The sequence below is a fragment of the Chiroxiphia lanceolata genome, chromosome 19, assembly GCF_009829145.1.
Source record: "Chiroxiphia lanceolata isolate bChiLan1 chromosome 19, bChiLan1.pri, whole genome shotgun sequence".
In the NCBI taxonomy this organism is placed as follows: Eukaryota; Metazoa; Chordata; class Aves; order Passeriformes; family Pipridae; genus Chiroxiphia; species Chiroxiphia lanceolata.
In genome coordinates, this window is record NC_045655.1 from 5,026,473 (window position 1) to 5,053,452 (window position 26,980).

At 47.7% G+C, this 26,980-nt stretch overlaps 1 protein-coding gene across 5 annotated transcripts; it reads left to right on the forward strand.

The window, feature by feature from the left end:
* The first annotated feature begins 800 nt into the window (after positions 1-800).
* Positions 801-26,587, forward strand: ST6GALNAC1 (ST6 N-acetylgalactosaminide alpha-2,6-sialyltransferase 1). Of its 5 annotated transcripts, none has more exons than XM_032706575.1 (13): positions 801-1,203; positions 1,264-1,304; positions 4,005-5,041; positions 5,196-5,259; positions 8,957-9,057; positions 20,103-20,739; positions 21,553-21,721; positions 21,908-22,079; positions 22,459-22,597; positions 22,989-23,092; positions 23,634-23,723; positions 24,930-25,029; positions 25,407-26,587. In XM_032706575.1, exons 6-13 carry the CDS (start codon positions 20,296-20,298, stop codon positions 25,596-25,598), a joined length of 1,410 nt encoding a protein of 469 aa, XP_032562466.1. In that variant the 5' UTR covers positions 801-1,203; positions 1,264-1,304; positions 4,005-5,041; positions 5,196-5,259; positions 8,957-9,057; positions 20,103-20,295; the 3' UTR covers positions 25,599-26,587. The 5 variants fall into 5 exon arrangements, with proteins under 5 accessions (XP_032562466.1, XP_032562467.1, XP_032562468.1 ...); XM_032706576.1 differs by having other exon boundaries at positions 4,911-5,041; XM_032706577.1 differs by having other exon boundaries at positions 802-1,203; positions 25,428-26,587.
* Positions 26,588-26,980: the final 393 nt, after the last annotated feature.

Consider the following 26,980-nt stretch of genomic DNA (forward strand, 5'->3'; position numbering starts at 1 on the left):
TGGTTTGGGTTGGAGGGACCTTAGAGACCGTCCAGTTCCACTCTCCCTCCATGAGGGGATAGTGGCACTGGGGGCTCTCCACAAGGGGATGGAGGTACTCAGGGGTCTCCATAAGGCAACAGTGGCACTGGGGGGTCCTCAGAGGGGATGGCAGAACTGGGGGTCCCATGAGGAGATAGCAGCACTGGGGAGTCCCCATGAGGGAACAGTGTTACTGAGGAGTCCCCATAAAGGGATGGTGGCGCTGGGGGGTCCCCATAAAGGGATGGTGGCACTGGGGCATCCCATCAGGGGATGGCAGCACTGGGGGTGTCTCCACGAGGGGATGGTGGCACTGGGGAATCTCCATGAAGGGTTGGTGGCACTGGGGAGTCCCAACAAGGGAAAGGTGGCACTGGGGAATCCCATGAGGGAACGGTGGCACTGGGGGTCCCCATGAGGGGATGGAGGCACTGGGGGGGTCCCTACGAGGGAATGGTGGCACTGGGGATCCCCATGAGGGGTCGGTGGCACTGGGGGGTTCCCATGAGGGAATAATGTAACGGGGGGATCCCACGAGGGGATGGTGGCACTGGGGGATCCCCATGAGGGGATGGCAGCACTGGAGGGTCTTCATAAGGGGATGGCAGCACTGGGGGGTTCTCCACGAGGGGATGGCGGTACTGGGACATCCCCATGAGGGGATGGCGGCACTGAGGGGGTCCCCACGAGGGGATGGTGGCACTGGGGCACCCCGCTGCCACGGCAGGCAGGGACGATCGCCACAGCACACACATGTCCCCGCCGAGCCCCCGTGCGGCAGGGCCGAGTTGTCCCCGCCCGCCCTCCGTAACCCGCCATGTCAGAGGCGGGGCCGTTCCCGCCCTCACAGCGATGGCGGCGGCTCCGGAGGCTCCGTGTGGGCTTTGTGAGGGCTCTGTGAGGCACCCGAATTTAGGAGCTCGCTAAACACAGACACACATCTTAGTTTGGGAAAGGACGCATTGTTCATCCCGCTCATTGCGCCTCCACAGATCAGGCAGCCCAGGGGGTGAAAACTCACCTCTTTTATGCAGTAAAGTTCACATGAGCCCGCCCGCCTAATACATATTTGCTTGGGTGATGTGATTTTACCTGAAACACAAAGCTCTTTTCTTCATTCAGCAACTTCTGTTGTAGAAGTTACCAGAAGTTATCTGGCAACTTCAGTTTTCTTTACGAAAGGTGAAAAAAATCAGTCTGGGGACTGATAATTCGACATTGTTCATTCGGTATTCTTCACAGGGTGCGAGGTGGAGGTTTCCACGGAGGAAACACATCAAAGGGTAAAAAGTTACCTCTTTTATACGGTAAAATTCACCTTATAACCACACTCCCCCCCATCTAACATATATTCTCCACCTACCTAGTGCATATTTATTTGGGTGATATAATCTTGCACAGTGCTTGTTTTATTCGGGTGATAATAATCTTCCTTTATTTAGGTTAATCCTATGGGACAAGAAACAGGTAAATCCTTTTCTTCAGTCCAGCATCTTCTGTCCTGGAGGTTATCAGAAGTTATCTGACGACATCAGTTATGTTTACAAAAGGTGGGAAAACTCATCCCAGGGACAGACAATTCGACAGAAAGACAAACATCCACCTCCACCTGCCTGTGCAGCTGTTCTTTATTAAGTCTGTGTTCGGTACTGGTACAGGGATGGTTTGCAATCATAGTTCACCCTAGATATTTAACAAGGTATTTTTTATTCTGTTGCTCTCATTTCCCTGTGTTCCTGACATCCCCCTAAGCACACTCTAATGTAATCTAGTGACTCAGGATCCTGCAGACAAGGAATAGATTGTGTTGTCTTGATTTAATCTTGAGTAGATCAGTGAATGTTCTGCATCCTCGGTGTTCTTAGATATGTTTCTCATTCCTCATTCAAGCTCAAGCAGTCTTTGAGCATGAAACAGAGATCCAGGTTTATAAAAAATCTGGAATTATTTGAGTAGGGAACTTCAATAGGTGTGGGAGGTGAAGGTAGGGGAAGGAGTCCCCTCTGGCTCTGTAGGTAGCTTTGATATGGATTTCAGGTTTGGAAACTTTCTTTACAGATCATTAAAATGAGGTTTTTTGCATAGGTTGATTCTGGAATTGGTTAACCTTGATCTCTGTGATGTGATGGCAGGTGCTTCACCCTGTAGGGTGTATCTGGTGGTGAAGAGGTGGGTTTGCACTGTCCTTTCCATGGAAGGAAATGGGAATAGTTATAGCTGGGGAAGAGTGTGTCCCCAGACGCACAACAAACCTGCTTTTTGCACCTACAAGTTTATTTTCCATCTTATGTTGCCTCCTGTGCTGTGCAGGGGAGTTCTGGGATTTTTTGCAAACTATGTCAAATATTTTTTAATAAATTCCTCAGAGGTATTTCTCAGAATGAATCAAAGGCAAAAGTCCTCACTTAATACCCTCGAGAGGAGAACAAACAGGAGTTTCCAGATCACCTTTGGAGTTATAACACTGAAAAGCATCTCACTCATTCCTGCCTCAGCCCTCCAGTCCCTCGTGTCTCTTAGTCACTGTTTCCAGGGAGGGAATTAATTTATAATAGTCAGGATTTATTCTCATAAGAATGGTGGGAACAAAGTTTAAAAATCATATAGATAACAACCCATTTTAGAGAATATAATTTTCTCTAGGTGGTGAAATAGCTAGTTCTGAAACTTGTGGTATCCGGTGCCTATAGGGAATTTGGGTAGTGAGTGAGGGGCACAAGCAGCTCCTGTTTTAAGAAAGCAGCTTCACCTTTACTGCTATTTTTATTGGTGAATCACGTTTTGATATAAGGACTGTATAAGAAACAACCCCCTTGTTACTGAAGCCTTTTCTACCTGCATTTCTCTGGAAGCTGTCTGACCAGCATAACCTCAGATGTGTTGGAAAATGTACAGTGGTGTCTTCTGGCTGTGGCAACTGAGTGGTATTTGGGGGTTTTTTTATTCTTTTTTCATAATATGACTAAAGCCCAGGAATGTCATCCTTCTTGTGAGCCTTTTCTAAATGTCAAGTGAAGCAGCTCAGATGGTGAGTTATGGAAGGAGCACTGGATGGTAAGAATTCCTAAAGATAGATGGGGATGGAGTGCTAGTGCTGTGGATTTGAAACTCACTTTGTGCTGGGACAGGAACAGGGCAAAACGTGGAAGTCCCTGTGGTTTGTTTGGGGTGTTTTTAAACTTTGAATAGAGCTACTGTTCAAATGTATCCAGTTACTGGATCCCAGCCAGCACCTCTGGAATAGCTGTGAGACGCTTTTTTTTTTTTTCCCCTAAAGGGGAAATTCTCCTGTCTGAAATACTTTCTTAATTCCCAAAGTAGGTTTGGAATGCAGTCACTGAGGTTTGTGCTGTAATGAGTGAGTCACGGTCTGCTCAGCTTTTGGGAATGGTGTGTGTACTGTTTGCATTTGTCAACTGCTAAATTGCTCCGGGAACAATACACTAATTAAGATGAGATATTGCACAGTTTGTTTCCTGTTAATTTGTCTCAGAGAAAGCGGATAATTGATTTTGTTTTCCCTCAGAGGCCGGTGCCAAAGCTACTGTGGGGATTGAGACATTTTTCAGGTGTTGAACCAAGTTGTTGGGGGTGCTGCTGTAGAAGGAGATGAAAGAGCCAACTGACATCGTTCTGGGGAATCACAAACAGTCTCAACACATCCCCAAAACTGGCAGTGTGACTGGGCCAAGCGTGGCAGGGCGGGCTGGGAGCCTCCTCTGTGTGGGTCATGAGGACTCATTGCCCCACCAGCGAGTTCAACCAGTTGTTCCCCGAGGTAAAATCCAAAAGGTGAGGTGTGATGAGTCACCTCCAGTGGGGTCGATTTTTCCTTCTCTGTAACTGTAAAGAGATTGCAGCCCTGGTGTAAGGAACACTGACACTTTGGAGAGAGACAGTGCTGCCTGGCAGTAGAAAGCAGGGTTCTTTTCGGAGCTCTTTGTTACTGCTCTTCTAAAACGGCTCGTGTTTTCTTACCCAAGGCTAACCTAAACACAGGCCTACAGCGCTCACAGCTGGAAAAAAGCTCATACACTGCGTGTTCGTAAAAGGTGAGGTGTGGGAGAGGCAGAGCGAGCACTGTTTATCCTCTGGAGGGTGCTGTTGTTTTGTACGAACAGCAGAGAGGGCCTGGAAACCTCCGAGGGAACATTTCGGGTGCTGTTTGCTTTAGGGAGGATTAAGGACGTGCTGTCCTTTTCTCCTTCACAGATCTCTCACGAATCCTGTATGTTGTGATCCACCTGTTCTCCAGCATTCCTGAGACTGGCTAAACTTAGCTAATGACTCAGATTTTTCTGAGCAAATCCTCCTGATCAGGACCAGGACTTTTTTTTTAACATTTCTTAAAACTTCCCTTGATCCCCCAGCCCCCAACAATTGAGCTCTTTTTCACCTGTGGGATGAGTATTTGTTGGCTCGGTGGAGGTATTTCCTACTGTAATGTGTGTGACATTGTTCTAATGGTCTTGAATTTTATTGCCTTGTTTTATAACTCATAAAGATATAACTGCAATCCTTACAAAGGAGATGATGTCTTGGATCATTGCCTCTGTCATTTGTCTTCCTTGTCAACACTGTTATAGCCTTTTTATCAGAGAGGAAACCAGTACCCTGTGTGCCATAAGTAAAATTCTGAAATCAGTTTATAACACTGCCTATGACTCAGTTTGTTCTAATTTTGCTACTGATAATTGATGGAAGCAGAAGTTAACTCAGGATGCTGGTTTTGAGGAAATGGGAGGGTGGGAAAGGAGTGTTGGAAGTGGTTAGTTTGCAGCAAGTGAAGATGGTCTTATTGGTTCAGTAACTCTTCTGAAAGGTGACGCTTTGACTCTGTAGTGCCTCCCAGCATCAGAGAACCGGTGTCATCTTCTTTCCGTTTCCAGATACCCCAAATTCTGGTAGCAGAGGAGAAAGCTGCAGTCTGCTGGCAGTAGCTGCTCCTGACAAGCACTGCTAGTGCGTGGGGTACAGGTAGAACCCCCCGTGTGACATCACTGGTTCAGCTCAGAGCAGTGTCCGGTGTCTCTGCCCAGGCTTGCGCCGGTCCCGGCACGCAGCAGTTGTGCCTGAGCTAACCAGGAGCTGATCCCTGGGATGTGTGCAGGGTGTGACTAACCAGGGCCTAGAGACTGGCTCATGCCAACGTGGGGGAAAGCAGAGGTCAGCAGATATAGTGAGATATCCTCTCTGAGGATGCCAGTGCTTCATATGTGAAGCAAGTTCTGACTTCAGGTGAGTAGCAGCATCAGATTCTTGCCTTAATTTCTTATCTTATTGTAACCTGTTTGGAGTCAGTAGTAGTTCCCCGTTGAGGCACAGGATCTTTTTAATCCCTCCTGTCACCCTGAATTCCCTTTAGCTGTCACTCTGTTTATGTGGAATGTGTCCTTTCGTGTCAGCAAGGACCACTGAAAAACCCAGCTGTTTAACTTTGGAGGAGAAGCAGTATAGCCCAACAGGCAAAGACTGCGACCTTTAGAGTGAAGAGGGACTTTGTGAAGTGACTGGGTGGATAAACCAGACTGCCTGGGGAAACAGATTTGCAAAGAGCTGGAATGACTGACTGCTTAGGCTTGTCCCAGCATCTGACACTTTACTAAAAGTTAGAGCTATGTCTTTTACAAAAGGGAAGAGTTATAGATTCTGGATACTTCCAAGATATGGTCAGAATGGCTGGGAGGGAGACTCACACCTGTTGATTTCTGAACTTTCTGTTTGTTTTGGCTTTTTGTCAAAAGATCTGTCTGTGTGCTTATGCACTTCAGTTTTGATGGGTCTGAATAGATATTGTCTGTTCCACTTCCACGCTTTGTTCTGTTTGTTTTTCCACCGTGATGTGAAGCCAGTGGATGAGTTACACAGGGTGTTACCTGCACAGCAGCAGTAGAAAGACCAGCTTAAACCGGATGGAGAAAATAGAAGCCTCAGCTTTTCTCTGCTCAGACTGTGCTGAAGTTTTCACACCCACACGCTTAAATCAACTTTGTAGTGGTGAAGTTTGACTTTTGGCATGAGCAAGAAGACTTCTATTTCAGGCAGCACCACACGAAAATTTTAGGTTGGGTTTGCCAGTTCTTTCTCCTCTGTGGGCTGTGTTCTTGTCCTGCAGTGAAGGATTCCTGTGTCTCATCCGCTGTCCTTGTGGCAGGATAGAGCTGTATGACCTTACTGAAGAAGGGGAGTACCACTGTGTGTGAACCCAGTGACCTTGAGATAGGAGCAGAGGCATTCTGAGAACTTGTTTTTAGGGGGGAAGTTTATCTTCCAGCTATTTTCAAGCTGCCCATGAACAGCCAAGAGCGTTGGGCCTCATTTTGTGTGTAGACCACAACAGATTCAACAGCCCTACAGTCACACTGTTAAATTGGCAGTGCTGTGAGTGGGTTGATGAGGTGGTTCCCTAAAATCTCCTGAGGAAATTGCACTCTGTCCTACACACCTCCTTTGCCTTGCTTTTTAGAAACTGCTGTCAGCACAGCTGAGGCGGGAAACAGGCTCCTCAGGGAAGTGGTCACGACCCCAAGCCTGCCAGAGTTCAAGCAGAATTTGGACAAAGATTCCAGGCACATGGTGGGATTTTTGGAGTTGTTCCTGTGCAGGGCCAGGAGTTGGACTTGATGATCCTTATGGGTTGTATTGGGTTTATGTGGCCAGGTTTTGGTAGTGGGGGGGGTGGTCTACAGGGGTAACTTCTGTGAGAAGATGCTGGAAGCTTCCCCCGTGTCCAACAGAGCCAAGGCCAGCCAGCTCCAGGACAGACACACCACTGGCCATGGCTGAACCAGTCAGTGATGACAGTGACACCTCTGGGATAACATGTTTAAGAAGGAAAAAAGTTATTGCACCAGTGTGATTGCAGGCAGAGAAGAGAGGAGTGACAGTGTGAGAGGAACAGCTCTGCAGATACCAAGGTGAGTGGAGTAGAAAGGGAAGAGGTGCTCCAGGCACCAGAGTGGAAATTCCCTTGCAGCCTGTGGTGAAGACCATGGTGAGGCAGCTGTGCCTCTGCAGCCCATGGAGGGCAGTGGGAATGCAGAGATCCACTTGCAGCCTGTGGAGGAGACCCTCACTGGAGCAGGCAGATGCCCGAAGGAGGCTGTGATCCATGGGAAGCCCATGCTGGAGCAGGGTCCTGGCAGGGACCTGCAGACCTGTGGAGAGAGGAGCCCACACTGGAACAGGTTTCCTGGTAGGATCTGTGACCCTGTAGGGACCCATACTGGAGCAGCCTGTTCTTAAAATGTTTGAGTGCACAGGCAGAGAAGATGATGGACCTGCATCCAGTACCTTTATCCTGGTGTCCAGCAGAAGTGCTGTCTTGGCTCATCCATTCCCAGGCTCCTTCATGACAAAGGTCTGTCTTTGGCAGACAGTCAGCTCCTCCTATGGCCTTTTGTGGCAAATGGTTTCTTACTAAAGGGTGGATTATCCTTGTTTGTACAAGGATATACTGCACCCATCAGTGACCTGCACTGTGTGTGGCAGTTTGGTAGTATTTATACTGACAAGCCTGTGATGATGGGGTTGATGTCCCTGCTCACCTTTCTGCAACAAGAGATGAGGCAGAAGCTCTCTTGCTAATGGTATGAAAATATGGTGGGTTTTATCCTGCCCTCTGCACTTATAGTGACTGGCTCAGTCTGTGGGGGCACAGGGATGCAGACCCTTGGGGTTGGGTGGGATCTGGGAGCCCAGGACTGATTCACCACATTGTCCTAAGGTGGGAGAGCATGTTGTGATGGTAATGGCAGGGTTCTGTCCTGGCAGCCTAGGGGTTAACAGCACATAGTGTTATCCAAGACCCCCTTGTACAAACCTTTCCTTCTCTAAACAAATCTACCAGAGGACAGGAGTTCTTTTTCCTTCTTTGTGAGCACAAACTACAACAGAAAGAGCCATGTGGACCTAGTTTTGGAGAAAGAGCTGGCTGGGTGCTTCTCAGGTCACTTAGCTGACAGTTGTCTTTAGGTGCACATAGGAAGGGATGGTGTAAGGGTGGTCTGTTGTTTGACAGCTCTACTCATCTTTTCTCCATGCGTGAATTCCACTTGCCAGTTGCAGTGTTGAAACAAAATTCGGTCGCCAGGACTCTGCTTTGAGTCAAACCAGGTTAATAAAACTGGTGCTTGCAGGCATGAGTGTGTCTCAGTTTGGCCTGCAGGAAAACCCTGGTAGTGTTGGTGACCACCCAGTCCTTTTTAGTGAAGCATGCACTGATTATTTATGCATAAATGGAATTGCAGGCCTCTGGTTTACTTGAAGTTTTAAGGCCAGACCTTGCCAAATGCTGATATTAAGAGAAGCGTGAGGCTGGCTGAATACAGTGTTTTACACCTCAAGGAGTGGCCTCGAGAACCTGACTTGCAATTTAGCTGCAATCCCTAGACAATAAAATGTTTTACAGGATAACAGAAAACCTAAAGATTAATCAACCACATGATAAGACAGGAAATGTTTTTCCTGGATGGATTAGACAGCAAACCACATAAAATTACACAAATAAAATGCCACCCATTTATCTTGAGACAATGAGCATTTTGTAGATAGGAGAAGAAGCTAATTCTCGAGTCAAATTGTATTTTAGGGAACATATGAACTTCCATCTATGAAAAAGTGTAGTTATTTTAATGTGTTCATGGGGCACTTGAGATATCAAAATGGTTTTAATTGATCTACCTCCTGACCAACAGTGAAGTACTTTGGCAAAACAAATAGCCCACCTTTGACTTGTGAGCTGCTGGAGCCTGGTGGCTTCAGCCATCAGGGCTCTGAGGATGTTGTGGTGGAGCCACCAGTGTCTAGATAAAGCTGAAAGCAAAAAGATATCCTTGGAGTTCTGGGCAAAAGCAGGACTGCTGGCACCATCCTGGTTAAATTCTGATGTGATTAGCTGCCTTTTGCTGCGTTGTCTCCTTTCTGTTTATTTCAGAGACCTTCTGTCTGAAAAAGTGTTCGATGCTGTAGCAGGGCTCCTCATACTCCTCTCAGCCAGGACTGCCTGTCAGCATCCCCTGAAGGACCCACAGTAAGGTAATTTGCAAGTGCTTTAGGGTAAATTACAAAAGGTCTATAAACCCAAGGGCTTCTTATTTCTCTTGGATTCTGAGAACTCTTTACCATATGGTTTCACAGAATAGCACACATTATTCTGATATTAAACAACCAGAAGAATAACTTTCCACAGTTCTTATTTTAATAAAGAGCAATGTGTCCTCTTGCTCTTGATTGTTTTGTGCAGTTAATGTGTTATTTTAGTTGTCTGAGCTTGTGTTTACTTATGGTTACAGTACTAAGTGGTAAATATGAATTTGGACATTGAGCAAGCTGCAAGGTGGAGTGAAGCAAATGGGGGTCAGTGAACTGTGATGCAGTGTGTAGATTGCTTAGGGAGAGGGAGGGAAACATTGAAGGCACTGAAAGAGAGACAGGACCCAACTGACATCTGCTTGCAGTCACAGGGTTTGTTCAGATACACTGAAGATTGAACTGCATGAAGTGACCTTGCTGTGTGACTTTTCCAGCCTTTGTTGCTGTGGCCCTGCAGTGTAACTCATTCCAAATGAACAGATAGTGTCTCAGTGCCAAATGCCCACTACAGAGAGAGCTGTAATGGCAGAATAACAGAGATTAACACAAGGGCTGGGCACCCCCCGAATTCGACATCGTATGTAAACAGCACAGCTTAGACTGTTTCTGTTGTACACCTGATCATTGTCATCTGATAATTAAAAATGGGGACACAAAGCGTGAGGAACAAGCTGCAGAGTTAGCAACAAACACACTGGGTGTATGTCCTGCCTGACTTCTCCATGGCACATCTTTAGGAAGTGCAGCTCTGGGAGGAGATGACGAATGTCGTCGTGCAGAACTATTAGGAACAGGCTGGCTGGTCCTCTTGGCTCTGGCTGAGACTGTGCATCCTGGAAATCCAAGGCCTGTGAGACAAACCCAGATTGAAGAGATGCCAAGCAGTTTCCAGGGACTCAGGAGAGAATGTCACGCCCTTCCTGAGCACAAGGATCTCTGTTTCCAGTGCAAAGGCACAGTGCTGCTCTCCTGCCCAGCAATTACTTTGCCTGGGGATTTCCCTGTACGAGGTTGATGGGTGTTGTGCAGCTGATGTGGCAAAGAATTACCTTCTCTCTGTGGCTGGCAAACATCTCTGTCAAGTTAATGGGAGGAGGATGGAGATAAGTAGCACCGTGTATGTGTCTAAATAAAGCAGAAGAACTGGTACATAGAAGACAATAGACGAAAGAGAGAGAAGGGAAGAGAAGCATCATATTTCCAGCAGTAAATCCATCTTGCTCCTCACAGAACCCTGTGGCTGTCCTACTCTTGCAGCTAAAAATGTGACTGTGCTTCTCTGATGCTTCTGTCAGTGAGGAACAGAGAGAAAGGCACTGTGAGGCCATGTTTTCCAAGTGTAAGACAGGGACAGGATGATTTATACACTCAAGAAGTGGGCTTACATCTTGCATTCCTTGTAGCACTTTTCACCCCAAAGGATGCCAAATGGTACATTTGTCCTGCCAGAGATGTCAAGGGGGATGGTTTCTGATGTTAAATCAGTGCGAAGAAAATGGGAAAGACCTTTACCAAGAAATATTTCACTTATGGCTCTAAAAGTAGTAGACCCACATACAGATGTAATTTATATCTGTGCAGGGACTGAATTTTGCTGCCAGATGTGACATGCTGAGATAACACGCCTGCATTTTTTGCCGGGGGTACGGAGAGGAATTTGGGCTCTGTGATTCTTGTGTTTCTTTCTCTGCAGCAGTAAAGAGTGCTGGAATGCTCCTACTCCTGGCAGCTGTCAGGGAGAGGAGCTGTAGAGGCTGCTTTTCTGATGGGAGGGCAACTAGCCATGAGTCTCATAAATTACCTCCTCACCCATCTGCAGTGCTGCCCTGCTCCTTGGGGGACCAGGTCTGAGAGATTCCTGGTCAGGAAAAAACAGAATGTTTTCTTCCTTTCCATCAAACAGATTTTAAAGGGGGTGGGGGGAAAAACTTCACAGCCCATCTCAGCCCTGAAGTGGTGTCGGTTTGTCTGTCTGTCTGGCAGCTCTGGGGTGCTGTGCTAAGCTTCCTGCTGGGATGGCACAGACAAAAGGCTGCTGAGGGAGGCATTTGGATAACGGATCCCTGGTTCTTTCCAGCCTGTGTAACTCCAGCTGATGTTTCCAGCCATTGTTGCTGGGAGCGTATTTTTCTGTGGCTTTTTAAATTCTCTCAAACGAGGTGGCTCATTAGTCTTCTCAGTGTTGTGTGTGTGAGGAAGGAATGCTGAGACCAGAGCATTTCAGGGTTGCAGCTTAAGCAGGGTGAGGTGAATGGCGAAGAGTTCAAGAAGCAGAAAGGCCGTGTGGTGACAGAGTTGGTCTGCTCCACTCTTTACAGGGAGGTTAATTATCACCCAGAGCTGTGGCCATGGGGAACAGCTCAAAAGCTGAGTCCTCACTGTGTTTACAGAAAGAACTAAAACAAGTTCCAGCAACCAGAGGCTGGAATATGGTCAAATTAAGAGCACTTACACTCCATCTCCCAGTGATTGCTCCAGGCAAGGACATTCCATGGTGTGTAGGAGCTGGCTGGAGGAGCCTGCCCATGGTCCCATTACTGTGTGGGAGAGGGAGAAATATTCTAGGCTAGACCCATGTCATCTGCTGTCACAACACAGATTCAAAGCAGTTTTTTTACGAGGGCATTAGCTGGGTGGGGCTGGATGCCAAGCCCACAGATCAGCACTAATGAAAACCCAACAAGTTTTGCTTTGCTGTGTGGACACTGAGGAGCCACTTTCAAGTGTTCCACCATCAAATCCATTGTCTCTTTCCCTCCTGGGGCATTTTAGCCCTTGGAGAACACAGGCAAGTTGGCTCTCTAAGCCGTTCCCTTGCTCCTGGCACAGTTTTCTGGGGCTTTGCTCTGTGACAAAACTGTGGGTATTCTTGAAAGTCCCACAATGGAAGATGTGGGGGCTTTGCCTCAACAAATGCTGTTGTCTCTGGGTGCTTATTCAGTGTTTTTGAGGGAAAGTTTGGTGCAGAAGGGAAGGGACTAGCTGGAAAACGACAAGTGAATGTGGAATTATGGGAAGCTTAGGATTTTCTGGGCTATGGGTTTTATTTGGTGAAAGCAAGACAAATAGTTGTGCAAAGTTTGCTCTTGTAATTTCTTCCTCCCCAGATTCCCAGTCTGAAAGCTTTGGCTTCTGGAGATGACTGCTGAACAGGGAGAGGAGAACAAGGAACTAAGCTTGCCAAGCTAAGGCTTTGCTAGCCCACAGGCATGACCATTGAGCAGTCACATGCTGGAGGCAATGTCATTCTTTTTCTCTCCCACTTACAACTCAGTTCTTCTATCATCAAGTAATACTGTGAACAGGTCCAAACACCCCCAGCTTCTTTAGCAGCTCTTTATTCCACTGGCTTCCAGTCAAGTACTGGTTATGGTACGATGTAGCCATCACTGAAAGACAAGTTTACCCTGCAGCAAAGGCTGGATCAATTTGTAGAACAGCTCTGTTCTCAAAATACATCTTGTGATGTTCTGTTCCATAACCCAGAGACATGGGAAAATGGAAAGCACACAGGGCACAGGCAAGTCAACAAGATTTGATACACAGCCCTCTGGAAAACGTACCCACAGATAAATTTATGGCACAGTTCAAATGGCAGCTGACACCCACAACACACACAGTTTAAGATCTAATAGCAATGAAGTTTGTTTATGAACAAAAAAAAAAACAAAACCAAACCAAGCAAATCTGCCTTTTATATGTCCAGGATGTAACAAGGATGTAGTTAAGTGGATGTGCAATTAAATGGACTGCTGGAGATGAAAAAGGGCTGACAGATAACCACCTTCACTTGCTGATCCCAGGTACAGTTTGCTTTAAAACAAAGTCATCTTGTTTTTACAGCATTGAAGAATAGAAGAGCTTCTGTTGTGCTCACTGATGTTGGTAACTGGGCAACTGAACATGGAGCAGCAGTGCTGGGTTTGGAGTCTCTACACCACGAGAGAAGCAGCATCTCCTGGGATTGCTGGTAGGAATGCCAGAGAAATGTGTTTGGAAAAGGAGGCTGGCATAGCCTGTGGCCCTTGAGAGGCCAGTCCCTGTGTTAGGTGCAGTCTTTGCTTATTATCTTCCTGTCTGTGGGCTGGGAGCCCTGTGTACCCCAAGCATCTTACTTCTTATAGAGCTTTATAAGGGACCAGCTTTGCTCTTGGCCTCACTTTTCACCAGGTCACCCTGGAGAGTTCCAATATAACCCCATTTCCCAATCTGACCTCATGTTTGAGCTAACCAGCCTGGCTGCCTCACTTCTGACAGATTTCAGCAGTGGAGGTGGAGGATGATGAAATGATACTCCAAGGAAGTAGAAGTCAGTACTCTGAGAGGGGTTTTTAGGTTTTCTTTTCTTACACCAAGAAGGTGGAAAGCTGTGTGTTTTGCATAGCAAGCCTGCTTTTGGCTAATGTGCTTGCCAGAGATTTGGATATTCCCCCAAGCACAAGCTTTCCTGAACACAGAGTGCTACAGGCTTGTTCTCCACAATCACCAGAGCAGTTCCTTAAAAGCAAAGAAATCCATCTGTTTCTGGTTGTAGGAGTCTTGCTATCCCTTGTGGCTCTTGGCTTTGCAGTAATGGTACATGGAGAAGGTTGAAGGGAAGTGTTTGCTGCCTCCAGAATTTCTCTTTGAGATCCTATTAGCAGAAAAAGTTTTGTAGTTGCACACAAGCAGCTTCTTCCAAGCTGAATACCTGAAGGTGCACAGGACTTGAGAGAGGAAGGCTAAAATGAAGCCATTGCTGTTTGTGCTGCATATGAGTGCAGGACTGATACTTATTCCTGTAAGAATGTCCTGTTGGAGATTTTGTGGGCACAGAATTGCTACTTGCCTGCTGCACCTTGCAGCCCACCTCTGTAGAAAGTGCCTGGAGCTCATGAGCAGTGCCCAGGGATATGGCAATACCTTGGCTGAGCCCTTTCTCAGTGCCTGTAGTTGTTCAACACATCTCTCCTTCAATCATGGGCTCAGTTTGAGCAACAGTGAAATGCTTTGTTGGAGATGGAGCCAGGCCTGTGCCTTGAGCTAACAACCTCCCTTGTATTTCTTCAAAGGCTTTTCAAACCTATGTTATTGTTTCATTTTTTCTCTCCTAGGCCCTCTGATAACCAATGCTTTGCACATAAATCCAAAGAGAGTAACTTATTGGCAAGTATGGACAATAAAGAAAATCAGCTACTGCTGAGCTTTGTACAGGGAGTCCCTGCAGCTATTTGCTGTGCTGTGTGGAGGGGTACAAGGTAGCTGTGAAACCTGTTGACTGGCTTTCCTGTGACATAAAACAGGCACCTTCTGTTCTCTGTGTATTCAGTATCATGCTTCTGAGATTTTGTTGATACCATCAACAAAAGCTTTTTTTATGTCTGAGCTTGACTTTTTTATAAGAGCTGTGCAAAAGCAGCCTATGCATAAGGAGCACTAAGGCCACCTCCCTGTGAACTGTCAGGGCTAATATTTAACAATTTAGAAATTAAAAACAGCCCTTTGCTGTAAAACTACCTGATACAGATAAGCATTTATCTGGCTGTGGCGTTCATCTCTGTAGATCTTTCCCTCTGTTGCTGGGGTGATGTACTCTGGACTGCCCAAATTGATTCCACACAGACCTGGGATTTTCATAACACAAACTTCTCTGTTCTGGATTTGCAACGACTCTTACTTTGATTTATTTCAAAGCAATCACAAGGTAAAATGGATGTGTACCTATCCATCAGCTTTGGGGGGGCAGGGATTGCTTCTGGATTGGAGCTGCAAGCAATTACTGCATGAAGAATATATGTTTATGGTTATATCTAAAACCTTGGGCAAGTGGTGGTATGAAAGCTTCTTTGATTGTAACGATGGCTACTTCCATAATTCACACATGTTCCCAGTGGTGCTTCTGCCAGATCAGAGATGAAGGGTTTCCTTCTTACCAGACCAATCTCATTAAGGAAAACATAGGAAACTTCCACTGTTTGCAGTAAAAGGTCTTTTCCCACTCTTTGTTACAATCATCATGGCTGGGCTTCGTGAACGAAGATTTGGGGAGGGCTCTACCCACGTTTGTTACAAGCAAACTATATTGGCTAAAGGCCAATATGAGATAGACATGTCCAGTTGCAAAAGGCAGAGCAGAAAGACTCCTTAGTAGATATATTCTGCAAGGCACGATTCTTTCTGTGTTGTCTTTTCTCCTCGAGAGTGATCCTGCTGCGTTCTCAAAGGCATCAGCAGCGTTACAGATGGTGTGTCTCCAGACCTCCTGATTGGAGGCCACAGTAGACCAGTTATGTTGATCAATATGGCCAAGGTTGAGATGTTGTTTCAGAGGGTCCTTGTATCTTCTCTTCGGGGCTCCTCTCTCGCAGCAGCCAGTGGGAAGTTCACCCTAAAGCAGGATCTTAGGGAGGTGGTGGTTGGTCCTTCATCCTTGAGGTGTGTCCTGCCCAACGCAGCTGTGTTCTCAGCAACATGGCCTCAATGCTTGTGACTGCTGCTTGTTCTGTATTATTGATTGAACAGATGTATTAGTCACATAATCTGACCAGTGAATGTTTGGGATTGTACAGAGGCAGTGTTGATGGAAACGTTCTAAGAGTCACAGGTGGTGACGTTAGATGACCCATGATTCAGATCCACATAAAAGACCAGACAGCACAGTGGCTCTGTAAACACTGATCTTTGTACTTTTCTTCAAGCGTTTATTTCGCCAAACCTTTTTATGGTTTTATGGTGATACACAGGAATAGTAAAAAGATGATGTCTGGCCTGAGAATTTGGATCTATGTGCAAAGTGTCTGGGAATCCTGTGAGACAGGGTGTGCACACTCCTGTAGGCAAATCCAGGGAGAAGACCAGCCCAGTCATTGAACACACCTTGATAAAGCAGTGCCTGGCGAGCGCCTCTGAGCAGTGGCAGCAGAGTCTCTGACGCTCCCGGGCATCTCACCATGCGATTTTCCAGGATAAGGCTCCCTAAAATTGCCAAACCCGTGATTTGCTTCATTGTTGTAACATACTTTTGCATCTTCATTGCCAATTTCAGCTCCTTGGAGAAGACAAGGATTTTCAGGTAGGAGACCTGCTTCCTCCTGATATGCACTGTCTGGGCAGAGTACTTGTGCTCGCTTTCTTTCTCTGCCTCTCTCTTTTTCACCCTAAGACTTGCACTGCTGATCTGAGTTAGGTGACTACTTTACTTTAGCAGACCACATTCAGGCAGAGCATGGTGTTGGAAGATCCACAGATCAAAAACCTACTTCTGCTGGCTCCCTAGTTTTTAAGGTTTGCTTGTGTAGCTGTTTAAAGCACCCTTTGCTTTACTAATGCTACCTGCTTTCACACTTTGGCACTGCACAGTATTTGCTTTTGCAGTGGCTCCCCGAATGACTTTATTCAGCTGTAATCTAGATTGTATTGGTGCACAGGGAATTGGGTTGGATGCCTTCCAATTTCTAGTGAGTCCAGCAGCTGATTCCTAACACAAATATGCTGCATACTGGGAGACCAGTGTCATGCAGACGTGATCCATATATATTTTAAATAAATAGTCAAGCAAATCCTACAAGAAGGGGTGTGGAGGGAATTGCAGTGTAGACTGCAGTGAAGTATCTCCAGCATCATTGGCAGGAAGCACTGTTCCTTGGATTAGCCCTGCAGACACTTGAGCTTTTCCTAGAAGGAGCATGGCTCATGGATGTGTTGGTTTAGATTGGACTTGATGATCTGAGAGGTCTTTTCCAACCTCATTGATTCTGTGATTCTGTGGTGCAGTGTGCTGTGTACAGGAAGCACCACTCCCCAGCCTCCCCACCACCCTCATCTGGTCCCAGCTCTCCCAGTGAGCTCATCTGGCTCAGCTTGATGGAGTTTGTTTTCAGCTGGATGTCCCAGGGCTGATGCTGTGGAGGCAGGCAGGAAGAGTGAGGCTGGGAACATCTGCATCTCTTCTGGAGGTGACTTGAGTTTAGCTCAGCTCTAGCAACTTGAGATCACACCTTGAGGGCAGCTATCAATTTGTAGAGGTTGGAATCTGCACCAGGGAGGCAGTGGGGGGAAAAGGAGAGAAGGAGGAGGTGTAGAGAAGTGAAGTGAGTTGTCCTCGATCCCAGAGCCCATCAGTGGGAGAGCTGGGACAAGAACTGGCTCTCCATGCCCAGCTGCTTGAAGCCGTTTAATTCTGCCATAGTTTCAGGTGATGGAAATGGCTGAAAAGAATTTACTTCATTTTTGCAACTGAAATAAAACACAACAAGGTATGAGCTGCCTGTGGTTATCTGTGTGGCAGTTCTATTTCTGTACCTTTATATGTAACATAAAATTCACAAAGCAACATTTTTGTGGCTTTATCCTCTATTTGTCCTTGGGCTTTGTAAAAGGAGAGGAAATGACAGTAAGTGTCATTGAGCTTCTGCAGTTGTTTGCCAGCTGGACTCTAGAGCCTGAAATTGGATGAGCTGCTTTGACAATTTGTCTGAATTTAAAATGCTGGGCAGGAGAGCAGGGTCCTGTGTAGGCATGAGTGTCTGGCCATGTGGGCAAATGTAATAGAGCTGGGGTGGAATCGGCCTTGTGAGACAGCACATAGGGAAATGGAGTGGGGAATGGTTTGTCATACTGCCCTGTTTCATTTGTCACACTGCCCTGGTTTGCTTGGTTTCTGCCCTTTAATTTCAAAGTTTTAAATGTCATCTTAAAAATACAACAGACATTCATCAAGGGATTTTAGATCTGCCTGAGCTACCTTACCCAATATCTCTTTACTTAGAGTGTACACATAAAATCTTTCCTCTTACTGGGCAGTAAACAGCAACGCAAGTTTATACGTGAAGCACAAGGATAGAAAGCTGTAGTGGGTTTCTGTGGCTGGGTTTTGGTAGTGGTGGGGCTACAGGGGTGGCTTCTGTTAGAAGCTGCTGGAAGCTTCCCCTGTCTGGTGGAGCCAATGCCAGCCGACTCCAGGATGGGCTTCCTGCTGCTGGGCAAGGCCGAGCCAATTAGGAATGATAGTAACACCTCTGGGATAACATACTTAAGAACAGAAGGTTGCTGCACAGAAAAAATTCCAGCCAGGGAAGAGCCGAGTGAAAACATGTGAATAACAATGTAGACACCAAGGTCAGTGCAGGAGGGGCAGGAGGTGCTCCAGGCCCGGAGCTGTGGCTCCTGCAGCCCGTGGTGCAGACCAGGGTGGGGCAGCTGTGCCTCTGCAGCCCATGGAGGACCATTGGGGTGCAGAGAACCCCTCCTGCAGCCCATGGAGGCTCCCATGCTGGAGCAGGTCGATGCAGGAAGGATGCTGTGACCCCGAGGGAGGCCCAGGATGGAGCAGGGTCCTGGCAGGGACCTGCAGCCCATGGAGAGGGAAGCTCCCACGGGAGCCCGGGCAGGACTCCAACTCCTCTCTCCCTGAGCAGCGGCAGAAACAACAACTGACCGGGAGCCCCATTTCTGTCCCTCTGCACCGCTGGGCAGGAGGAGGGAGAACACAGAAGGAAGGAGGGGTGGGGGGAAGGTGGTTTTAAGATTATTTTACTTCCCACTCTTTTGCTCTGACCCTGTTAGTAATAAATCCAATTAATATCCCCATTTTGAGTCTGTGTTGCCCATGATGGTGATCAGTAAGTGCCTCTCCCAGCTCTTAACTCATGAATCCTTCGCTTTTTTTTTTCCTCTCCTCTATCCAATTGCAGAGGGAAGTGAGAGAACAGCTGTAGTGAGTACCTGTCATTCAACCAGGGTCAACCCACTGCAAAAGCACATTCTACACTCTTGATTGTAACTGACTGATGATTATGAGAGAAGTGGAGCTGACAGGCCACATTTTACAAACTCTCTCTTTTCTCATTGCAAAGGTTCCTGTATTTATCTGATACAAAACAACTGTTAAAAGCCTCCTTACCTAATAATTTCCTGAACACTATCAGAGTGTTATGGCATCCATCAAATTCCAGCAGCAACTGAACTGTTATCTACAGCCTGTTATCTGCAGAAGTGCTTTTTTTCCATTTATTACCTTGGAAGCAAAGGCTGAACACGAGTGTGAAATCAGACTACCACAACCACGATGGTTTATCCTAAAAAGCTTTGCTGTACATAAAAGCTCAGCTGCAGGAATTTTTCACCTTCCTTTTTCCTGTTCCACCCTCCAGCCATGTGCAGATAAGAAGGAATGTTTGGGACAAAACCCCACCACTTCTGCCCTGATTTTTCTGCTGGGTTTCAGCCCAGTCTTGTTGCAGGTGGCTCTTCTGCTGTTAGCAGATGTGTCCTCCTGTGATAACCTTGTACCTGCCTGTGCCTCTGAATCAGGCAACAGGGCAGCTGCAGTATTAGAGGCAAGTGCTAAAAATGTAAAGATTTTACATTTTAATGGCTTCAGGGTGTCTGCCCTAAGACATGTGTACCTGGTGAGTGCTGTGTGATGCCATTGCATTAGCTGACTGAGGAGGAGGAGGAGGAGAGGAAGAAGTGCCTTGTGGCAGAGAATGCCCAAATGCTCAAGAAATTCTGTAGGGTAAAGGAGGGAGTTTCACCTCTTCTTAGACTTCCCTTCCTGAGTTCTGGAAGATCTTCCTGCTCTGTTGCTGAAGCACAGAGCTCTGCTGGCAGAGGAAAGAGCCAGATGGCTGCCTTCGTGGTGTGTGCCATGTCCTGAGCTCAGGATCTCCAAAACAACAGTGCTCTGGGGACTTTGCCAGGGGTCCTGCCCAGTGCAGGGCAAAGCTGTGCTGTACTGGTTGCTAGTGACTGCCAGTGTGAATGTTTCATGAGCCAAGTGCTGAGAAGAGGAGTGTGTACCTCTGGGATTTGCTCAGTGGGGAGATAAGCAGAATTCAGGCCAGAATGGTGTAGGAAGTTGAATAACACTTTGGCAAAGATCAAAATGAAATTGCTCTAAAGCACAGAGAGAGGCTCAGAGTCAAGAGCACTAAAAACAGGCTGGAGGGTGTTCAGTGTTAAGTGGAAAGTGTGTGTGATGTGTCTGCTTTTTCCTTGATTGCATTCAGGAAATTGAACATTTTTCAACATGCCCCAGACACGCAACAAGTGGACAACCAAGAGCAACAGGGTTTAAACTGTTCTGGTAATGGCAACTCCAGGAGGTTTTTAGAGGTGACTTTGGGGAGAGACAACACAAAGCTCAAAAAAGATGTGGTGGAGAAGACACCAAGATGGAAAGGAAAGGAGGAGGAGAAGAAAATGATGGAACCAGTTACCGGGGTTAAGGAAGCCAAGGAGAACATGGTTGTGAAACCACCACCTCAGTTGGAGGGAATCAAGAAGACAACAGTGAAAACAGCCCCTGTGGTGCAGGGAAACAAGGAGAAAACAACAGTGAGACCAGCTCCAGGGATGGAAGAAGCCAAGGAAAAGACAACAGTGAAACCCCTTCCCAGGGCGCAGGGAGCCAAGGAGAAGGCAACAGTGAAACCATCCTCTGAGGTGAAGGGAGCTCATGAAAACAACACATCCAAAGACCAATCAAAACCCAAAGAGCCTCCTGCGTCAGTGAAAACTGTAAGACCTGTTCCTCAGGCTGCTGCAGTGACAAAAAAGACAAAACTGAGCGCTGCTAACTACACATCTGAGCCACACTGGGATTTCGAGGACAAGTACCTGCTGGATAACTCCTCTCCAGCTTCGGTAGGTGTGATGGTGTTATGTTCACCAAGAATGCCTACCCACTGACCTCCTTGTCTGCTGTCCCCTGGGCAGGTTTGCCCATTGCAGCTGAGGATGATTTTTGAGCTGGTAGGTCAGCTCACTGCAGATGCTGGTGGGACCCAGACAGGAACACCTCCTGTATGACTCAGCCTGGCCAGTCCTCTGTTGTGCTTTAATATGGGAACTTACTGCAATTCGTGTGTTTCCATAGGTTCATTTGGAGGTCAGCCTGTACTGGATTCTCTGTCCAGCAGTGCATTTCACAGTGATTAATTTATGACATTGAACAAGTTGTACCTTTTTTGGTACCTTTAAAGGCAGTGGTAACGGTGATCTAATTCCCCATGTTCCAAGGTGCTTCCTGAGGACCTTGTGAGGTGGGTTGCCAATGGACACTACTTATTATAGCATGTTATGACTTCTTATAGCCTTATTTGCTAAGTTCAGGTTAGACCTTTTACAGATATTAATTTGCATCAGTTAATGAGGCCCAAAGCCAGTAAAACATTTAAGCATCACAGGCCTCTTATTCTGAAGAGGAAAGTCTCGGAGACTTGGAGTCATTCTGGCTCCATGGTAGGCGACTTTCTGCCAGGTAGTTATGGATGTAGTGCTGAAACTGTGCTTCATGTTCACAGTGATGGGGGTGCTGAGTGGAATGGCTGATGTACCACTGGAGTTTCTGTGTTTCTCTCTGACCCTGTCACACACAGGCACACAAGCACTGGCACTCAGTCAGGTTGATCAGGTCTCTGCTCATCGGTCCTCATTGTTTTCTTTTTGTTTTTCAAGACCTGCTCTGAATCAGTGAGGGCCAGAGCTGCCAAGTCTGACTGGCTGCGGGATCTTTTCCTGCCCAACATCACGATCTTCACAGACAAGAGATACTTCAATGACAGTGAATGGAACCGCCTGGAGCATTTTATACCCCCATATGGCTTCATGGACCTGAATTATTCATGTGAGTCCCTCAGGGCTTGTCAGGATGGGACCATCAGACTCCCAACAGGAACATGATGCCAAGTAGCCGGAGCTTTGCAGCATCTCCCTGTCAAAGGCTAGGTGGACCTCCTGGTGGGAACTGTGGTGATTTCACTGTGTCCATCCCAAAGGCTCTTGATAACTCTCCACCATGTTTGCTTCACAGTGGTGAAGGAGGTCATGTCCCTGCTGCCCCCGAATCCCCACCAGCAGCTGCTCCTGGCCAACCGTAACAGCAGCGTTCCAACATGCATCAGCTGTGCTGTTGTGGGGAATGGAGGAATACTGAATAACTCTGGGATGGGCCAGGAGATTGACTCCCATGACTATGTCTTCCGGTAAGGCAGGCTTCCTCCTCAGAAGATGCACAGCTACCTTAACCTAACAGCTACTTTCTGGGCTAGCAGGTAATTGTGGCTGCATCACTTCATCTCTTCTACTATTGCACTGATTCCCAAGTGCCAAAATGACTCATGGCGGGAGGAGACAGAAAGTCAAAAAGTCATTGCAAAGTTCCTGAACACCCACAACCTGTGTTCACAACTGAGCCACAAAGAGCCATCTCCAGAGCAGGGGCTCTCCTGCCCATCAGGGTGCTGGTCAGAACAGGCCTAGTCCTCCCTTCCTCCAGACTAACTCTACCTTTTCCTGTTAGGAACATGGACGTGAGGGTTTGCAGCAGTCACCTAACTCTGCTCCTCTCATTTCCTTGCTCAGGGTGAGCGGGGCTGTAATCAAAGGTTACGAAAAAGATGTGGGAACAAAAACCTCCTTTTATGGATTCACAGCCTACTCCCTGGTTTCCTCTCTTCAGATCTTGGGACACAGAGGGTTCAGCAACATCCCACGGGAGAAAGTAAGTCAGGTCCATGCTGTATGAATGCACAGCTTTGATGGGATGCTGTTTGTCTGTGGCCTTCAGTTCTGTTCTTGCCGTGCGTGAGGAGTGAAGGGGCTGAGCCAGCACTTCAGCATTTCCCTCAGTGAGGGAACCTGCACTGCCTTGGCTGGGAGTGAGTATTTGCAGTGGCAAGCTGTGTCAGTCCCAGCCCAGCCTTTTGGCATGTAGAAGTAGCTGCACATCAGAGGTTATCTCCATTCTGCTTCTGTTGAAAGCTGCAGACTGAAGATGTGTGCCCAAGAAACTCAGCGAGCCTAGATGTCTGCTTGCATTTTGTTTTTAAAGAAGATGTCTGCTTTAATTTTTTTTTGAAGTGCTGTTCGTTAATGCTCATTTGTTTTCTTAGCATGTCAAATACATTCACTTCCTGGAGGGAGCTAGAGACTATGAGTGGCTGAAGGCTCTTCTGTTCAACAAGGACATCAGAAAAGGATTCTTGAACCTCAACGGGTAAAACAAACTAGCCCTCTCTACAGCCTGCAGTGAGGAACTCTCTGTGTTGCCCTTTTCCTCTACACAGTGCTCAGCCCTGAGGAGGGGCAGGCCAGGGTAAAGCCAGACTAAAGCCTCCCTCCTCTGGCATATCTGTTTGGAGAAATATCTCATTTCCTCCACAGCTCTGAGCACTCCTTCCCAGAGGTAGCTGATTTCAGTGGTGTGTGGCCAGAGCTTGGAGAAAGCTTTGTGGCCCTCTGGGATGAGCACATGCTGCTGTCTGGTTTGGTGTCTGTACATGGTGGCCTGCTCATGGATGAAAGCCTGATTTCACCAATTCTTACCTATACAAACATGTGCTTTTTGGTATTCCTGTCTCCTGTTGTTGCCTCTCCTCCCTGATCTCTTCCTCTGCAATGCACACAAGCTATGGAGGCTTTGTCATAATCTGGGAAATGTTGCAGAATAATTTCACAGTGCTTGTGGTTCTTCTCTTACCACCAAGAGCTGATCCTTTGTAGGATCTCATCCTGAGTCTCCCCGTTCCTGTCTTTAGGCAGAAGCCCCGGCAGAAATTTGACAAAGATTTCACAATGGACAGATACCTGGTGGTTCACCCTGATTTCCTCAGATACATGAAAAACAGGTGATCTGGGGGTTATGTGCTCTAATGGGCTTGTTTTTTCTGGCTGGCACCATCTGTGTCTGTCTCTGGGCTCTCCTCCCAGCTCTCTGCTCCCTTGTAACTGCAGTTCAGCCACACCAGCAGCCTGGGGGTAAACTTCAGCAGTGTGCACTCAGCTGAAATTCTCTGTGGTGCTGCAGCGGGATGTTAGTGGTGGGTAGTCATCCAGAATTTGTGAGCTGGAGACAGTTTGGCTTTCTGCAGCCAAAAGAGATCCTGGGCAAATGGCAACTTTAAATGTGGGAAGAGTGTTGTTGAAGTGCCAGAATAGTTGATCTAGTTCAGGACCAACCTTTCATATTCCCCATTGCCGAGCACCTTGGAGAAAGGCTCTGTAACAGACCTTCTCTCCAGAGATTCCTTCTAGACTCCTGAGGTTGTTTGTCCCCTCAAACACCATAATAGGCCCTTCTTCAGCACCCCAATTGCCTGGTCTGGCTGCTCTTCTGTGCCTCTCCAATCCTGTCCACAAGCCTGCTGTCACTGAGATCTGCCCATCGTGGGCCACACGTGACTGAGATGTAGGAACAGGAGCTCCTGTCGTGCCTGCTTTGGCTGCCTTTACCCTTCAGTCTCCTTGAGAGCTGCATTCTGCCTTCCCTGAGAGCCAGATGGCCAGCACTCCCTGCTCGTTCTGACGTCTCCCCTCTGACTTGGGTCCTTTCCAAGCCCATGAGGACTCAGTGCTATTTTTTCCTGGTGTGGACTCCTGCTTTCCAAACAACTCCTGTCATAACACAGGTTATGCAGCTCCTGGCAGGTTTTGTGACCCTCCTCTGCACCTTCCCTGTGTCTCATTTCACTCTTAGATGTGAATGGGGAGCAGGATATACCACAGAGCTTCAAAGCCACTTCAGCACTGCAAGGCAAAGGACAGACCTAAGAGTAGTGGGCTTTAACCTACTAGATCCTTTAATCCATCCCCTCTTTATCCCCACTACCTCAATCCCTGCTACCACTTCCATAAAGCTGGGCCAGAGCTGTGCTTAGGTTGCAGTGCAGGTGATGGAGCTTCTGGGCATACTCATGGCTTCTCTGAAATGCCTCATATGGCCACAACCTGCTGCAAGGAAGGAAGATGTGACGGAGGCTACAGAGGGAAAGGTGTGCCCCGCTTGAAACACCACACCCGGCAACCGCTCTGTGCTTTCTTTTCTCCTGCTGCAGGTTTTTAAAATCTAAAAATCTGGAAAAGCCCTACTGGAGGCTGTACAGACCCACAACAGGGGCCTTCCTGCTGCTGACTGCCCTCCACCTCTGTGACCAGGTAAGGGCCCCGTGATTCTTGCACCCAGCACTGTCTGGCAGGGGAGAGCAGGGGTGGCTACAACCCTGCCTACTGTCTGCCTTGAGAGTATGTGGGCTGTTGTTACTGTGGAGGAGCAGATTGAAGATGAGAGGAACAGCCCTAAAATAGCTCACATAGAGGTTGTGAGGCCTGCTGTGACCTAGAGCATGTGAGCTCCCAGGGAGGCAGTGAGAGGAGCCAGCAGGAGCCAGTGCTCATAATCTGGTCCTTCTGGGCCCCCATGCGGGGTCACCAGAGGAGCCCCAGCTGGCATCTCTGTCCTGTGCTCCTTCCCTGTTTGGGAACTGTGTCCTGTATTTCACTTAGCTCCCTCCACCCTCCGTACCCTTGCCCAGGGACGTCTCCATCTTTCCCAGGTGAGTGCCTATGGCTACATCACAGAGGGGCATGAGAAGTACTCGGATCACTACTACGACAAGGACTGGAAGCAGCTGATTTTCTACATTAACCACGACTTCAAACTGGAGAAGGAGGTGTGGAAAAAGCTTCACGATGAGAATATCATAAAGCTTTACCAGAGATCCTGATTGTGAGGCAAGAGCCATTGCTTGGGAAATCTCAACACCTCACTGTGAACAGAAGAGGACCACCAGAGCCAAGGTTAGTTCTGGGCTGCCAGGCACATTTCATCCCCACAAAGACATTTCCCTCCTTCAGCACCTCTATTCTTTCACACCACTTGCACAAATGTGTGAATGCTGCAGACCCAGAGAAGAACAAGAAAATGCAGAGTGCCAACAAAATCCTTGTGGCTGTGCTGCAAGACTGGTTTTTGTAGGCACAGGTATTGGGAGAACAGAATCCAGGATGGATCTGGACAGCATATGTGTCCTTTATTTAATCCAAGTTTTCTCTCTTTGCAAGGAGGTGCTCCTCAGGCTGGGGCTCCTTCTGTTCTGGTGGATCCTCTCCATTAGTGATGCCCACTGTGGAGCTGGGTATTGTCTAAACAAGCTCCCTCAGGAGCCAGTGGATGGAGATGCACACACAGGCCCTGTCTCAGGTTGACTTTATTTCTGGAGGTGCTGCTCTCACTCTGCTCCCTGCAGATAAAAAGGGTGGACTGGACACTTCCAGGTGACTAACTCAAGAGAGAATGAGTCTCACTTCTGCTTCCCAGTGTGGCCTTGTGACACTTCCAAAGGAGCACTGCCATCAGCTCAAGGGCAGGTAACTGCTCTCCATGGTGCAGCAGACATTCAGTACCTGGTGCCTCTTGCTCCAGGGATCCCAAAGCTGCACAAAATGTGAATTTTTTGGCATGGTCCTGGTGTGCCAAGTCCATGCTTAGCTGGACTTTGTCATGCTTGGCTCCCAGCTGTGCCCAGAGCACTGTGTCTGTCCTCCTGCCAGGGGAGGTGGGAGCTCTCCAAGCCCAGGGATGGATGCTACCCTTCCTTGCTGCTGGCTGGAGTGCCTGTCCCCCACGGTGCTGTGTGCAGGACACATGCAACATGTTGGCCTTCTCAAAGGGGTTTTGTACATAAAATAAATGGCACTACTTTGGCCAAGCTGATCTCTCACTGTAGCCCTGTGGGTTGTGGTTATTTAGTTCATCCAGAGCTGATGCTTTAAAGGCTGAGACATAGCAGATAATGAAGGCAGGGAAGGGCAGGGCTGAAGGTTATTGAGATCACCTTCATCTCTAGAAGCTCTGCAGTTTGTGTGGTCACACCTGAGCATCCCCCCCTTGTTCACCTGGCTGTTGCAGGACACGGATCAGCGCTGGCCAAACACCTCTCTGAGGAAGGTTTGTCCTCTCCAAGTGTATCAGATGCTCAAGGCAAATGTGTGAAGGGCTGGATGTTCCCCCCTGTGACACTATGCAGACAAAAAGCCACTTCCAGTGTCCAGGGCATCTCCCTGGAGTTAACCAGCTGCATACTGGCTGGTCTCTGGACCTGCTCTG

Bases quoted from the DNA above. Each gene is read 5' to 3' on its own strand.
- ST6GALNAC1 (XM_032706579.1), top strand. From the start codon at position 16,044: ATGCGATTTTCCAGGATAAGGCTCCCTAAAATTGCCAAACCCGTGATT. The intron at 21,722-21,907 runs GTGAGTCCCTCA...TTTGCTTCACAG, and splicing joins CATGGACCTGAATTATTCAT to TGGTGAAGGAGGTCATGTCC. The intron at 23,093-23,633 runs GTAAAACAAACT...TCCTGTCTTTAG, and splicing joins GGATTCTTGAACCTCAACGG to GCAGAAGCCCCGGCAGAAAT.